This window comes from Urocampus carinirostris, chromosome 9, assembly GCF_059441175.1.
Source record: "Urocampus carinirostris isolate Australia breed hairy pipefish chromosome 9, RoL_Ucar_1.0, whole genome shotgun sequence".
Classification (NCBI taxonomy): Eukaryota; Metazoa; Chordata; class Actinopteri; order Syngnathiformes; family Syngnathidae; genus Urocampus; species Urocampus carinirostris.
In genome coordinates, this window is record NC_142357.1 from 36,465,361 (window position 1) to 36,482,084 (window position 16,724).

Here is a 16,724-nt window from a genome sequence, read left to right on the forward strand (position 1 = left end):
ATATCAGACACATGTTATTTTATTGAGAAGTACACAAAATAATCCCTTTTGAGGATCATACATCAAACACATCTGCAGGACACAATGAAGACTCCAGGCTTCGGAATTTGATGGCTGATTCCTGAAAATACAATAACAAAGAAAGAAATTGATAGAAAATGTAAGTAAAAATGGTTGGAAAAAGAACCCAAAAAACACTAATTATATGCTTGAAAAATGAAAAACAATTGCTTGGTTCCCAACAACATTGATTGTTACCCAATGCCAAATCTATTGCACCCTGGTCATCCTGGAAGGGGGGATTACCACTTTTGAGGCCCCTTCTCAAGGTTTCTTTTTGCCCCGGTTTTGAGTTTTTCCTTGCCCGCATATTGGTTTAAGATCAGGCAATGGTATAATTGCAATCCTGTGCAGTCCTTTGAGACATCTTGTGATTAAGGGCTATACAAATAAATGTGACTTGACTTGAATTGAACACAAAGTAGAAACTAGGCAGTTTTAGGAAATTGAGTGTGAAGCAAAAAAAAAAAGGGGGGGGAAAGGTTAACATATTGGAAACGGGGCTGACTGAATGGGAAAGTAAAATTGTATGGAATAATTTAAAGACGGTACAAAAACGTTTTGAATAGTGAAAAAGAAAGTTCGAAGAATTGCACGAGGAAATGAAAGTGCTAAAAAGTGTTAAAAATACACAAAAAGTACTGAAAAGTATAAAAAGGTAGTGAAAAGTAAGGTAACGTACTAAAAAGTATGAAAAAAAACTGAAAAGCACAGTGGTACTAAAAAGTAGTGAAAATAGTAAAAATATGAAAAATTAGTGAAAAGTACACAGTTAAGTACTGAAAAGGAGTGAAATGTAGGAAAAAATACAATCATATATAATACGTGCTGAAAATATCCAAAAAGGTTTTCAAAACTAATGAAAAATACAGTTACATATGGTAAAGTACTGAAAATCTGTGAAACAGTGAAAACTATGGAAAAAGTAATGAAATGTAAATTAGAGTGCTGAAAATTAGTTAGAATAGTGTCAAGTATGATAAAGTACTATCCATTCATCCGTTATCTGCACAGCATATCCTCAGTAGGGTCGCGGGGGTGCTGGAGCCCATCCCAGCTGTCTTCGGGCAGTGGGCAGGGGACAGGCCGATTGACCTGACATGCATATTTTTGGGACTGTGGGAAGAAACTGAAGCTCCTAGGGGAAACCCACGCAGGCACGGGGAGAACACGCAAACTCCACACAGGAAGGTTCGATCTCATGACCTCAAAACTGTGTAGTGGACGCGCTAACAACTTAGCTGACGTGCTGCCCGATAAAGTACTAAAAGGTATAAAAAATATTAAGATAAAAATAAGTCCTGAAAAGACCTGGAAAGTATGAAAAAGTACTGCAAAATAGAGGAAATACTGTATATAAAAAGTATTGAAAATGAGTGATTATAGTGACGAGTACTGAAAAGTATGAAAATATATAAAAAGTACTAAAAATTAGTGAAAAAGTGACATGTATGATTAAGTAAGGAAAAGTACGAAAATATTCAAAGAGTACTGGAAATATACAACGTTTCTGAAAATCAAAAATGTATTGAAAAAGATTGAAAGGTCTGGAAAAAAAATACTGAAAACTACTAAAGAGTAGTGAAAATAATGATGAGTGTGAAGTACTGAAAAGTATAAAAATAGTACTGAGAATAATGAAAATAGAGACAAGTATGATAACGTACTGAGAAGTACGAAAATATACTAAAAGTACTTGGAATATACAACATTTCTGAAAAGTATCAAAAATGTACCGAAAAAGAGTGAAAGGTCCGGAAAAAAATACTGAAAAATACTAAAAAGTAGTGAAAATAGTGATGGTGGGAAGTACTGAAAAGTATAAAAATATATAAAAAGTACTGAAAATAATGAAAATAGAGACATGTATGATAAAGTACTGAGAAGTACGAAAATATACATAAAATATACATCAAAAAGTACTGGAAAAGAGTGTAAAGTCTGGAAAATTTACAGAAAACTACGGAAAGTTGTGAAAATAGTGACGAGTATGAATACGTACAGAAAAAAAAGAAAGTATATAATAAGTACTAAAAATAAATGAACATTGTTTTTAGAAGTACGCAAATATATAAAAAGTACTGGAAATAAGCAAAAGTTATGAAAAATACTGAAAAGTATCCAAAGTACTGAAAAATACTGAAAATTACCAAGACGTAGCGAAGAAATTAATACTCTTCTATATCTTCTTCCATCAATTTTCTACAGCATTTCTTTTGTATATCTTCTAGTTTTTATTGAAATGCTCATTTTTCTCACCTCCAACTCGGCAGCAGCCGTAGAAATTTCTTGCTCGGTCTGAGCAATTTTTTCTCTGCCGGCCTGAACTTTTAAAGCCAGGGCGGCATTCTCCTGTTGGATCTTCTTGAGCTCTCGCTGGTAATAAAGCTCCATTTTTTTGTAGTATGGGATTATAAAGCTGCTGAAGTCTTCTTCTGGGTTTCCCGACGGGCGCCTGAAAGAAAAGGTTTGGATTTGAACATTGCTGCGTGAAAAGTCGATAGCTTATAATAACTACACGATTATCCGAAATCCAACCGATATTGTGATATGACGTAAGGCGATGGTGTCATCGCATGACACTGCGTTAGTTTTTCAAAGATTTATGTTTCCGTGTTTGTTATTTGAGTGACCGAGTGTTCAGCCAACCAGAATCGTCACAGTTCGGGTTTTAACGCCGCTTGCCAATCAGAGGCAAGTTTTAACAGGACGGGCCAATAAGGACGAGGCAAAGTTTGCAAACAGAGAATGCGCGACTGTGATTGGCTGTTGTATGCTGTCAGTCAAACAGCCGTGTGCCCAGCCCCCGTTGCACTGCACTCCTGAACAATCCACAGAGCAAAGCTATAAAGCTGAGCGAGTATCATAGCAGCTCGTTACGTTAAAAAGAAATTCATCGATTAAATCGAACACTGAGGAAAGTCATAAGAGTGCAACGAAATGTTGATCACTAGGGCGTGCTTTGTGGATTGTTAATCCTTTCGGGGAATTGACTGAGGCGCAATCGGGAGAAAAGGCTCCAGGTCAGGCCTACTTATGGCTAGACCAGGGGTCGGGAAACTTTTTGACCCAAAGAGCGATGAAAAAAATATTAGAATTTTTTGGGGGAAAGCCACACCATATATTAAGACTAAATTCAACAAAACTGCCAAAACTGTTCATTTTTCAGCGCTTTTATATCAATGTGTAACATCTGATTGTTTGATCAAATCTATTAAATAATAATGCCAGAGCCCGTGATCCATATGAAAATACCACTTAAAATTTGTCTCACCCACCAGAATTACTTAAGTGTTGAGGCTCATTTCGACCATCATTGTTGTCCGAAATAATGGTTTTAAAACAAGGTGCGAGCAAAGTTATTATGTAAAAATGTCACAAAATACTGCAAACTAAACACATTTATCCTAGGCGCAGACAGCGTTGGATGAGGGGTAGAAGGAAGTGCACTATGTTAATAGCTCCACCTATCCTTACCGCTCAAGCAATCAAATTGCTCTGGGTGGTTTGGGGGCGTTTTTGGGTGTTTGCAGTTTTTTTGTGGGTTTTCATCATAAATGTCTCAACAGTGAACAAATGTTCTTTAAAAAGCTTCTAAATAAAAGATTCCTTAGCAACCATCAATTGTCTGCACCGCTTATCCTCAGTAGGGTCGCCAGGTAAATTCCTTGGCAACATACAGCCAAAAAGGGATCTATTGGTGTGACACCTTGACCGAACCATGAATCAGCACAGCGGCGTCCCGGCTTTGCTTGTGCAAATTTGGCTGCGCATGTACAACGATGCAGAAAATACTTCCTGCCACCCAGATGTAATCATAAAAAGAGCCAAATATGGCTAGCGACCCATGGGCTAGGCTAATAACTGTCTTACGCCACTAATGCAGAGGATGTAGCTAAACAACGCTAAAACCATAGCCCATGAAACGGATAGCTTGGAGCTACAACTCGTGGAAAACGGCTACATTCGGGAGTCTTGTATTTTAATCATCGCGGAGACTTTGCTGAAGTTGCGGTTACCCGATGCTCTCAAAAAACAAAACTAGCACAGGAAATGCACTTTTATTTGAAAGTCGAATCAAAACTGCAATACAGGCCTGAAATATCGCAAGTAGGTGTATGATATACAAAGAAAAAGTCTGTTTTTGTGTACCAACCATGCAGGATCGGTCATTTTCTTAGCTGCGCTCTCCAGTTTGTCCAACTTATTAAGTTTGGACTCCAGTCCCGCGTCTTCATTTAGCCTGCAGATATCGTCCTTCAAAAAAACAAAAAAAAAAAACAAATACATTTTATAGATTCACATTAATTATCACGTTAAGGGTTACCGGTGCTGTGGAATGCTCTTCCCCCTGAGATCCGATCTGCAACCTCAGTGGAAATGTTTAAATCTAAACTTAAAACTCACTTCTACTCCATAGCATATGAATAACCTACTCTTCTCGTCGGCTGGAAAAAAAAAAAAAAGTCTGTGTAATATAGTGTAATAATCTGTGAAGCCCTTTGAGACTCTTCGTGATTTAGGGCTATACAAATAAAAATGACTTGACTTGAAAACAAACAAACATGACGTCAGACCAATAGAAAAAAAAGCAGGTAATCAGTTACCTGGCACCACACTATAATATTCAATCTATGTTACTCGGATATTTGGTATTCTCTACAAGTAGTAACACAACTTGGTTATCTTCCTTTCTACCTCTTGATAATGTGAGCGAAGCACCGGAGAGCTTGGCTTGTTAGAAAGATTCCAAGCATTTAAATCGAAAGAAAATATCTTGATTTTCTAGAGAAGTAGTAGCACAACTTGGTCGTGTCTCCTCCCAACGTCGTGCGCGAGGCAACTGAAATCTTGGCCAAGATTCAAAGCATTTGAGTAATTGGAACAGATTTTGATTTGTTCAATACAAATAGTAACACAACTTGGTCATGTTTCCTCTCTACCTTGTCGTAATGTGAGCGAGACACTGGGGAGCTTAAGTTGTTAAAAAGATTCCAAGCACTTATGTTCCTAGTAAGAATATATTTTCATTTTCTATAGAAGTAGTAGCACAACTTGGTTGTGTCTCCTCCCAACCTCTTTGTAACGTGCGCGAGGCCACTGAAACCTTGGCCAAGATTCGAAGCATTTGAGTTTACTAATTGGAACAGATTTTGATTTGTTAAATACAAATAGTAGCACAACTTGGTCATGTTTCCTCTCTAGGAACTAGCAAGGAACCAAGGGGAAAAATATGAATAAAAAGTAGGACAATAGAGAGAGCCACAAAAAACAACATGGGTGCAGGATCGTGACTGTCAATAACATTGTGGTTTAATATGTACACATGTATGCCAAATTATGTTTTTGTAACCTAACCCCCGCGACAAACAAGGCTTCACTGTGTACATTATAGGTGGGTAATGAACAGCCCCTGATAGCAGGTAGTAGCAGGTGCCTTGCATGGCTGACGCCGCTATCGGTGTGTGAGTGTGTGTGTGTGTGAATGGGTAAGTGTGAAGCGCTTTGGGAGGTCTTCATTGACTTGAAAAGCACTATATAAATGCATTTACATTACATTACCTCGTTGTAATGTGAGCGAGACACTGGGACTGGGGAGCTTAAGTTGTTGGAAAGATTCCAAGCATTTATGTTCCTCGTAAAAATATATTTGGATCTTCGATAGAAGTGGTCGCACAACTTGGTCGTGTGACACACCCCACCCCCTTCCTCTTCGTAAAATGCACGAGGCACTGAAGAGCTTGACCAAGATGAGATTTGAAGAATTTGTGTTCTTAATTAGAATACATTTTAACTTTTTAAATGGGTAGTAGCACAACTTGGTCGTGTTTCCTCTCTAATTTTTAGTAATATAAGTGAGGCACTGGAGAGCCTGACCATGATCACTCACATGCCTCAGGATGCTGCCATTGGATGGGCTTCTTAACTTTGGCTTAGACATTGAGTTTAATTTTGTTTATAGAATGTTTTTTTTGGTTTTGTCACACATCTGCATGCGTTTGTATGTGAACACCAATTTAATAAGGATTTACTTATTGTTGTCTAAGGACATTTCTTCCCCCCCAAAGGTTCAGGGTCATACTGGATTTCAGGATACCCGTGTTCCCACTGAAAGGCGAGTCTTAGGTTCTGCCCCCAGGGTGAACAACGATAAACCCGACAAATCAAAGGAAAAATGTATTTTCAGTGCAAAAGGGGCATGCCCAAAGGAATTCTTTACTGGGGGTAGGTACCTTATTTTGACTAGAAATAGAATCTCCTTTCAACCTACTGAGCTGAGTCAACAATGCCTTCTTTTATCTCCAACCAGGGTATCCAACTTGCTTCCAGTAAGTACCTGACCAACTTTTGCAACCTCAACATGTTTTTATAAAATACAGATCTATGTTGTTAAATACCCTTAACATTTTCATGTTTCTAGTCTTGGAAACCCCATCTCCACCAATAAAGGAAGCAGATCGATTTGTTTTGGCATTTTCTTCCATAGTCACTTGCAATCCATGATGGCAGCTTCTTAAAAAGCCACGTGACCCTTAGAAGCATCTATTTAGAGCAGGTTTAGTTATGAAACAGTGACGTGACAAGCACTTACCTTAATAGTTTTCTCCAACTCCTTCACAAACTGACAATGAATAATTTCCATCTTCTGACGGTTAATTTTGTACAGTGGTTCGAACATGCTTGAAAACCTGTCAGCACTTTAAGAAAGAAAGAATAATGCAATCTATGAATACATTCTTCGTTAATGCCATCCTGTTAATAAACAACAAAAGGATACTGCTTAAAGTGTGAATTTCCCTACGGGGATGAATAAAGTATCTATCTATCTATAAATGTAGAACACTGACATATTTTTTAACCATTATCAAATGATGGCATCAACTCTGTTGATGATTGGAAAATAAAATGAAATACGCAGTGAACATCACAATGGCCTTGTTAATAAAAAAATATATGACGATCTCACAATTAGAAGCACCCCCAAATCTCAATCAAATAACAAATACTACAAAATAAAGGTAGGACAACGGTGATATGTTTTTAACAATCAAAAATTGATTCTTTCATTCTGGCTTTAATAGTTGGGAATTATTACTTTACATAATGTAAACACATTAAATCACGGGGGTCATTTGAAGAAAACATGCAGATTATGACTCTTTCAAACTTAGAATCACGCACAAATCTAAACGTTTCATAGCAAAAGTTTTAAAAGTAGATTATTCTAAATAACATACGTAAGACAATGCTGAAATGTTTTTTAATTTATTGCGAAATAAATTACGTCATCATTTCTTTGATGGTGAGAAATTAATACTGTATGTTAAGAAGAATATAGACAATGACAGTTTTAAAATGAGTATGATCTTTAAATCATCGTGACTTTGATAGTAGGAAATTACTGCTGCACGTGAGGTAAACACATTAAATAACAAAAGCCATTTTAAGAAAAATGTAGACGATTTCTATTACGTGATTGTGGCTGCAATGTATGGAAATTACTAATGCAAATGAAGCAAACACTGGACTATGACCATTAAAAAATTAGACTCCTACTAAAATCTAACCCTTTATATCAAATTATTAAAACGAAATTATAAATACTATTAACAGTTCAAACAACGCAAAATTGTTTTTTTAACTTAAGAAAATGATAGGCTCCAGTACCCCCCGCGACCCTACTGAGGATAAGCGGTGCATATAATGGATGGCTGAGGTTGACGGAATTTACTAAGGCACGGGAAAAAGAATGTAGATTGTCGATTTCAAGATTATATTCAACCCCAAATTCCAACCGTTATTCAAAATGTTTTAAATAAAATGACAATCTCACCGGTTGTAGTCCATGAACTTGTCCAGACATTTCTCGATGACTTTATTGTACAATTTCCACCTGTACCCTCCAATTTTGTCATTTTTCCCAGCTGCTTCTGATTTTTCACCTTTTCCCAAAAGCTCCTCATCCGAACGTTTTTGTGTTTCGGTGTTTTTATCAGCTAGATTTTCCGCTTCTGCTTGAGTCGCCATTTTTATTATTGTCGTACTTTGTGTTTCGCGCCCTAACTACGGAAGACTGGAAAACCCGAAATAAGTGAATTCGTTTCCTAACACGCATGCGCGTCAATTTCGTCGGAAATGACGTGACGTCACATCCGCCTAGTTGACTTTGCACACTCCACCGGACCCAAAATGGGTTTGATTACGGGATTGTGTGCATTTTTGTACCACTTGCCGCAAATTTACAAATGGCTTCTCAAGCCTTATTACATCACCTCCTTCTTCATGACTGTCGCCTTTTTGGTGGTCCGGAAGGCGCCCGGTTTGTGCGAGCACCTGGCGACGCAACGCGAAGACGGCAACTCATGCGACTTCGACTGGGTCAGCAATCGTAACCCAACCCAGCTATAAATAAAAATACGGGAGTCGTGTCACTTTCTAATTTGTATTTTTTCCCTAATATAGAGAGAAGTGGAGATTCTCATGTTCCTCAGCGCGATCGTCATGATGAAAAACAGAAGAGCAAGTAAGTGATGCATTTATCGATTAAAGGGGTTACCAAGGTGGGGCCTGCGAGCCCCTGGTAGCTCTTAAAGCACCTGCCGCAGATTGGTTCTAAAACGAGCACACCAGTGATGGGTCCTTTTAATTTAAGAGGAAATGTGTTTTCTTACTGCTATGGTGATTTTAGGGGTTGACTGAGCCTATTGGAACTCTTTTTTTGTATGAGTTACAACCTGGTGATGTAAATGTCTGCAATTATATAGCGCTTTAAGTCAACGAAGACCTCCCAAAGCGCTTTTCAATGTGCTTCACACTTACCCATTCACGCACACACTCACACCGATAGCAGCATCAGCCATGCAAGGCAACTACCTGCTATCGGGGGCTTTAGTCGGGGCTGAGATCCGATCTGCAACCTCAGTGGAAATGTTTAAATCTAAGCTTAAAACTCACTTCTACTCTATAGCATACGAATAACCTAAACTTCTTATATGTAATAACTTGTGAAGCCCTTTGAGACTATTTGTGATTAAGGGCTATACAAATAAAAATGACTTGACTTGACTTTGGGGATTCGGTGTCTTGCCCAAGGACACATCAACATATTGAATCCAACCATCACAGAATAATGCTGACAGATATAGAAAAAAATCTGCCTAAAAGCATTCCTGATTCATTTGACGATCAATGTTGTAATACGTGTTTGGCTTCAAAACTGCCCTCTAAAAATTAACCGGCTCTACAGATGACTTCCTGTATAACTAAGAATCATAATGTGTAGATAAGGGGTCTCCAACTCAATTGACTCAGTAATAACATAGTAACGTCATAGTAGTAAGTTACTTCGAAAAACACTTCAAACTTGGGTTGCTGACCATTTGTTTATTTTACTTTTGCTAGGCACTGTACCTAATTTAAATACGCCACTATTCATGTTAACAACTTGGTTGCATTTGATGGTTCGCCGTTACCTTCCACAGCTGATAATGCATTTTAGTAGCTTCACCTGCTAGCTACTAAAGTTAACCACTTTTCTTCAGCTCTGACCAACTCCTGTTATATGATCTCTTCAGTCGCTCCTGGTGTATCCAGCAGTCTTTGTTGTTGCTCACTGGGATAAACACTAGCTTTCATGTTTTATCACGAGCCGAAATTCAGAAAGAATTGAAGGATGATTGCAATTTTTTCTTCCAATGCGCACGCTTCAGCTCCATTCTTGGCTACAGCGACCTCTAGTGATGATTTTGCTGTCACAGATAAGATAACGTTTGTGCAACTAAAGATGACCACCAATGCAAATTAGAGTAGGCTACTCTCATTGTCGCCAGTAAGTCATGTTCAGAGCATTATTTGTTACAGCTGCACACAAGGTACTGGTGTACTCTGAGGTTGAGTCATTAAAGGAACAATGTGTAATATTTGACTAGTGCTAAACAGAATGAGGTCAACTAAGTGCAAAGTTTCTCCTTTTTATTGTTTGCCCAGCCTTTTGTGAAAGAAACAAAAAAAAGGGGGGGGGGGAATAAAAGGGAGACAGAGAAAAAGAAGGAAAATTAAGAAAATGGAAAACAGAAAAAAGAACAAAATAGAAAATTAAAGAAAATAGGGGGAAAAAAATAGATGAGAAACAGAAAACGGGAAGAAAACAAAACTGAAAATCAAAGAAAAAGGGAAGAAAAACGAAAAAAAGAATAAAAAGGTCAGGGAAAAATAAATAAATATATATATATATATATATATATATATATATATATATATATATATATATATATATACCAGAGCCCTCTAGTGGGAAGTGGCTAGAGTCTTTTTCTGACTCATTTTGGGAGATTGATTCAGAGGAGGGGATTCCCAGCCCCCTCGCTCAACCCAACTGCTGTGTTGGGAGTCATTAGGTGACCAAACCCCCCAATGCCGAGCGCCAAGCAGGGAGGCAATGAGTACCAATGTTGTAAGTCTTAGGTATGACCCGGCCAAGGCTTGAACCAGCGACCACCCAGTCTCAGGGCGAGCGCTCTACCCCCAAGCCCACCGAGCTGGTGGAAAAAATAAAAGAGGGGGAAAAAAAAGTAATAATTTGGGGGGCACTCTTACTGCAAGATGGCTGACAAACATGTCAGCTCCCTGTTGGTAATCCTCGTCTTATGTTATAAAGTACAAATTTCTCCACCTATGAGTATTTAACACATGCGCATTGGGGATTCCGTGTCTTGCCCAAGGACACTTCAACATATAACATGGAGGAGCTGGGAATCGAACCCATGACCTCTTGAACCCAAGATGAGGGCTCTACCTCCCGAGCTAATGCAGCCCTATTTGATCTTGTTCTCTCGGTGGGCAATTTGGCTTAATGAATGCGACAAATTATTCCCGCCGCTTTCTACCCCTAGGAGGCGCTATATAATACACACGATCCCTTCACATGACATTTAGGAAACAAGTACTATAACCAGCTCAAAAATGATCATTTTATCCTTTGCAAATAGTATGTATTGTATTGTATTGTATTCATTACGATTCCCATCATAAACACCATGGCAGACGTTAAGAGTGTCCCCTCCTTTGTTACTGTTTAACTGTCAAACAAAGCAGCCCACTGTTGTGTAAACATGACCCTCTGAAGGTCCTTTTCTGACCTTGCATCCACTCTTTTTGTCCGTCCCGCAGTCACCTTGGAGCAGCACATCGGCAACTTGTTCCTGTTTAGCAAAGTGGCTAACACCATCCTCTTTTTCCGGCTGGACGTCCGTCTCGGCATCCTCTACCTCGCGCTCTGTGTCGGTGAGTCGCATCCCCCTCACATTTATACAGGAGACCCCCAGGATACCCCATTAAATTAAAGATAGATATTTTACCTCACTGACCAAATAGTCATATTTCCATGTATGATGAAATAAATGTCAAGAAAAGACATTTTATTTACATTTGGTATGACTTGAGCTGGTACAGTTGAGTAGCGGGTGGATGCAGTTTGAAAAGTTTTCGTCCACACGGAATAATTTGTTGTTTTTGTGGTACGGTGGGTAAAATAATAATATATTAATAATAAAATGTTATAATAATAATAAAATAAAATTCAAAAAATCTGTACATTATCTTTTTTTTTTTTTCTCTCAGTAAAATGTGAAACTGGAGTGCCACGTCCAATTTCGTTGTCACAATATGTTCAACCCATTTTGTAACAATGATAATAAAGGAATATTCTATTCTATTCTAAAAAAAACATCACAGAGGGGGTTGCAAAAGAAACATCTTATACCTCACTGTAAAGTGAGAACCTCTTAAGGTGAGGTCGCCATATCCCGGGGGTTTACAAAAATTGAATTCTTGAATAGACAGCAGAAAATATGCGTACTCATTGGCAGACATTTTTGCTTTTTCTGAATAAAGATCTGAAAATGTTTTCAATTTGTATTCCCGAGTAATATAAGAACTTCTTACTTCAAACTGTTTTTCAAATAAGAATTAACGACCATCTGATAATTAGAAGACTTTGTTGCCTATTCTTTATAAGTCCCGATTGTTACAGCCATGCAACTTAACGAGGGTAGCCGATAGTGTACCTTCCTCGTATTTCTTGACAATCCCAAGCTTTGTTTCCATGGTTATCAAATTGCTTCTTCCTTTAGCGTCACCGCAAGCCTTGGAACCCATTGCAAATAAATACAGCACAAAAATAACGTATCGCCGTTACCACTTTACGGTCAGATTCCTTAGTGAGGGTAACGATGCGTGCGCCTTCTTCTAGAAAAACACAGGCTTCGTTTTCATGGTTATGTTCTTGCTTCTTCCCATTGCGAATAAAGATTGTACGAAAATATAATTTCGCCGTCGTTCCTTTATGGCCATATTCTTAGGGTAACAATGCAGACACCTTCATATTTGTTTATAATGGCAAGCTTTGTTTCCGTGGTTATCATCTTTCTTGCTTCTGCTTTCAGCAGCACTGCAAGCCTTGGGCTCATTGTGAATAAATTTAGCCATAAAAATACAATATTATGTCACTAATATTACCTTGCGGCCATATTCCTTAGCAAGGGTAACGATGCACGTGCCTTCTTCATATTCTTTACAGTTGCAGGCTTTGTTTCCATGGTCATGTTTTTGCTTCTGACTTTAGCATCACTGCAAACTTGGACTCATAGCGAACAAATTCAGTATAAGAACAGTATTAGGCACACAAAATAATTTGTAGTTGATGTCGGTAAGAGGGTCCGAAAAACAACTCATTCTACGCAGTAAAGTGAAAACGTCATAAGGCGGGGTCGCTGTATCCAGGGGGTCTACTGTTCATATTTAATAACTCTAATTCTTGCCTCAGCATTCGTCATGACATGCAAGCCTCCTCTTTACATGGGCCCGGAGTACATCAAGTACTTCAGTGACAAGACCATCGACGTAAGTACATTTAAATACTTTGGTTATTTGGACCGCCTCCGTTCGATTTTGATGATATTCCATTTTCCAGGAGGAGCTTCAGAAAGACAGTCGCGTTACCTGGATCGTGGAATTTTACGCCAACTGGTCATCCGACTGCCAGTCCTTCGCTCCGGTCTACGCTGACCTTTCGCTAAAGTGAGACTGATTTTTAAAAAAATCTTTGAATCTGTGTTTAGAAAGAAAACAAAATGCAAGGCTCCTGACTTGGGATATAAATTAACAGTATGGCTGGATGCTAGTAGTACTGCAGTGGAATGTCAACTACAATTTTATGGTAATCCCTCATTTATCACGGGTATTAGAGACAAGAACCCTAAAGGGGCAAGTGTTATCATCCATATACAGACGCTCCCCCACCTACGACCATTCGACTTACGAAAAACGGAAGATGTGATCATTTTTTTCGGGATGTCAAAAAATTCCCGGACATTTCTGTTTATTACATTTTGTATCGTCTGCACCTTTTTCGGGATACAGTTCAGTACTGTAATTCTTCTTTCCGCCGCTACCGGCGTGTGGTGGCGCTGTGAGAGCTCACCCAGCATCCACCCCGAAGAAGAAATCCTCTTCCTAGTTCGTGTGTAAACATACTGTACTGTATCTCCAGCGCGCTAAGACTTTGACGTTTTTATTAACAATAGCTCGTGTATTCAATCGATATGGTTGGTGTAAAGCTTAAGGAAGAGGCGAGACGTTTCTTTAGAAACGAAAGTGGAATAAGAAAGCCTTATGCGGTTGAGAAAAAGGTTGGATGGCTTTTTTTCGAACAATTTTTACCACTGATGAGGAAGTCGCCTAACTCTTGAAGCTCATCTTCCAAAAGTAAGTTAAACTTAACTTTATTGATCTTGATAGAGCATATTATTTTATGAAATATTTTCTAGTACAAAACAGCACAGGTTACGTATATAAAATATAGCACTGAAGATTTAGAACTTACGAACAATTTCAACCTACGAACGATTGTCTGGAACCTATCTCTTTTGTAAGTAGGGCAGTGTCTGTAATCCCTGAGAAATTCTTGACCGGGTGTAGGCCATTTTCCAGGGATACTCTTGTTTGCTCAGTATAATTTGACTAAAAACAAAATCCCGTTTCACCCCACTTGAGCCGATTCAAATAAGCCTCTCGTCTCCAGCCAGGGTGCGGAAATCATCCGCTGTTTCCAGCTTGCAACAATAATCCACCAGGGATAATGGATCGTGGATGCACAGGTGTTTTTTTTTCCAAATCAGTGTAAATTTTTCATTAGTTTTTTTCTCACGAAAATGCAAGTACAGAGATCACTCAGTAGCCAAATTTTAATCCGATAAAAAAAAATTTCAAAAAATGCAAAACACCTTTTAAAAGAGTATTTGAATATGATCAACATTCCCAATGTGAAAATATACAATATGCTTAAAAGGCTGCCCCTAACACTGAGATAAACATGTCATTATTGTTTTTCTTTTACCTAACATATATTCTGAATTTATTTTAAAAAATAAATTCTCCTGTATTTTTGCAGCACGTTCTGTCCCCAAGTTTACTTTTTAGCGTTTTATGCCAATTTTGTTCGGAATGATGCAATGTTCAAAAAATAAAATTAAGCTACTTTTATAAAAACGGTCTCAAGGCGCCCTCTGCCGGACCAAAGTGGTACCACAACTTTACAACTTCACGAGAGCCGATGCCCTTATTTGCAATGATTAAGGTGCTTAGTGGCTTTTAAGTTGCGCAACATGACTCATCAATAAGGTAATTAGTTGCCAACGCGTTTAACAGTCGATATGAATCAATTTTATCGATTTGTTGTTGCAGCCCTAGTTCGATTTTAATAGAGATGACGACGGCAATGGTTCATGAAGATGTGTACTACTACTTATAGATGACGGTGGAGCAGGACGTTACTTTCTGTAGACGCACGAGGAAATTGTATTTAGGGCTGCAATAACGAATCGATAAAACCGATGAAAATCGAGGATTAAGTGTTGTCTACTAATTACCTCATCGATGTGTTGTGTTGCGCAAATTCTGAGCCGCTGAGCACGTTACTCAATGCAAGAAAATACATTTGTTCTTGTTGTGAAGTTGTAGTACCACCTTGGTTCGGCAGAGGGCGCCTTGAGACCGTTTTTATAAAAGTAGCTTTTTTAACATTAAACAAAATTGGCACGAAACAGTCAAACACTAAAAAGTTAACAAGGGAACAGAAGGCTCTGCAGAAAAAAATAAAGATAAATAAAATATTTAAAGAAAAATAATAATGAGGACATTTATCCTAATTGGTTGAACAGAAAATATGAATAATCGTGTCAATATTTGTGACATCAACTTTAATCGAAATGATTGTGATTTGTATTTTTGTTTTCTATTATCTTCAGGTACAACTGCGCTGGGCTGAGGTTCGGAAAGGTGGATGTTGGACGTTACGGAGAGGTTTCAAAAAGGTATTTTGTGGACCAACATCTAAAGTCGACCCCGGGATAAGACATTGTTTTGCTCCGAGGTATAGCAGGGGTTAGAAATCTATAATTAGCTACTGTAATCTGAATCAAAGATAAACTAACACAATATTAGGTGTAATCAACGCGTATATGATTAGATAACATGAGGAAAAATGTAATTGTATTTACATTAATGTAACGTGAATTGAGCTGGTTGAGTAGAGTAATGGGTGGATGCAGAAAGAGGGGTGATAATATTGCGGCTTTAATCTATAATTTTTCCCATCATCAAATCCTAAGAGAAGGTCACGATGCACGTGCCTTCTTCGTTGTTCGATATTCACAAGCTTTTTTTCTATGGTTGTGTTTGCTTTTCTCTTTGGCAAAACCGCAAGCCTCGGACCTGTACAAATAAAGTGTTAAACGTTATTACAAAGCATGAAATTCTGAAATAGGGAAATTGTGGGAGGTAGTTTAGCCAACATTTTTATGTTCATGACACAAACCAATAAACCAGCATTTTATACGGGGTTGACAGGAATCTTAGAACCGACACAGAACGAACACCGCTAATGTTGAATATTATACATTTTGAAAATACTGTAAGGTGGGGATGCTGTATCCTGGAGGTCTACTGTATTGCGATTATGCTTTTTCTTTAATCACTTTTAAAAATGGTATGATTTATTTTGTGTTCTCCAGGTACAGAGTGAGTACTTCACCACTTTCTAAGCAGCTTCCTTCTTTGGTCTTATTCCAAGGCGGACAGGAAGTGATGAGACGTCCTACCGTGGACAGTAAAGGGAGAGCCATTTCCTGGACTTTTAATGAGGTTAAAACCCAAATGAGTTCATATTTTCACATTATTTTCACTATACTAATTTTTTCTTCTGCATCTCTAGGAGAACATCATCCGGGAATTCGACCTCAACGAACGCTTCCAAAAAAGCAAGAAGCTGAACAAAAGTCGTGGTTTCAAGGAAGAGCCTACTAACTCGACACAAAAGGGGGTGGAGCCTATCGAGGAAAGTCAAGAGAGCAAGAAAGACAAGTGAAGATTGGGACGCGTCTTGTTTTACTCCCTTGCAGTATTTTTTCTCAAAAATCTAGAATGTAGATCTTAACATTTTCCGACTGAAAAACGAAGTCAGCGCACTGGGAAGTGATGGCGGTAACCATGGCAACTGAGGAAACCTTTATCGACTTATTTAAATAACTTTTTTGTATCTAATGTCTGTGAAACCCGTTTACTAATGTAAAAAAATGAATAAACATGCATATTAACGTCATCACAAC

General features: G+C 38.3%; 2 protein-coding genes across 2 annotated transcripts; one reads left to right on the forward strand and one right to left on the reverse strand.

The window, feature by feature from the left end:
* Window positions 1-3: 3 nt before the first annotated feature.
* Window positions 4-8,156, reverse strand: pmf1 (polyamine modulated factor 1). Its single transcript, XM_088343618.1, has 5 exons — window positions 7,895-8,156; window positions 6,653-6,758; window positions 4,217-4,317; window positions 2,320-2,515; window positions 4-121 (listed from the first exon to the last, which is right to left on the reverse strand). The coding sequence occupies exons 1-5, from the start codon at window positions 8,086-8,088 to the stop codon at window positions 56-58; spliced, it is 663 nt and encodes a 220-aa protein (XP_088199744.1). The 5' UTR covers window positions 8,089-8,156; the 3' UTR covers window positions 4-55.
* Window positions 8,157-8,182: 26 nt separating this feature from the next.
* LOC148360179 (thioredoxin-related transmembrane protein 2-B-like) lies at window positions 8,183-16,717 on the forward strand. The gene is made up of 8 exons (XM_088343616.1): window positions 8,183-8,439; window positions 8,524-8,584; window positions 11,230-11,343; window positions 12,884-12,960; window positions 13,031-13,137; window positions 15,366-15,431; window positions 16,131-16,260; window positions 16,331-16,717. The coding sequence occupies exons 1-8, from the start codon at window positions 8,251-8,253 to the stop codon at window positions 16,481-16,483; spliced, it is 897 nt and encodes a 298-aa protein (XP_088199742.1). The 5' UTR covers window positions 8,183-8,250; the 3' UTR covers window positions 16,484-16,717.
* The last annotated feature ends 7 nt before the right edge of the window (window positions 16,718-16,724 follow it).

Excerpts from the sequence above, each read along its gene's own strand:
- pmf1 (XM_088343618.1), bottom strand. The coding sequence starts at position 8,088 with ATGGCGACTCAAGCAGAAGCGGAAAATCTAGCTGATAAAAACACCGAA. Across the intron at positions 2,516-4,216 it reads AAAATGACCGATCCTGCATG|GCGCCCGTCGGGAAACCCAG; the intron begins GTTGGTACACAA and ends CTTTTCTTTCAG. Across the intron at positions 122-2,319 it reads CGGCTGCTGCCGAGTTGGAG|GAATCAGCCATCAAATTCCG; the intron begins GTGAGAAAAATG and ends TTGTATTTTCAG.
- LOC148360179 (XM_088343616.1), top strand. The coding sequence starts at position 8,251 with ATGGGTTTGATTACGGGATTGTGTGCATTTTTGTACCACTTGCCGCAA. Across the intron at positions 12,961-13,030 it reads TCAGTGACAAGACCATCGAC|GAGGAGCTTCAGAAAGACAG; the intron begins GTAAGTACATTT and ends TCCATTTTCCAG. Across the intron at positions 15,432-16,130 it reads TACGGAGAGGTTTCAAAAAG|GTACAGAGTGAGTACTTCAC; the intron begins GTATTTTGTGGA and ends TGTGTTCTCCAG.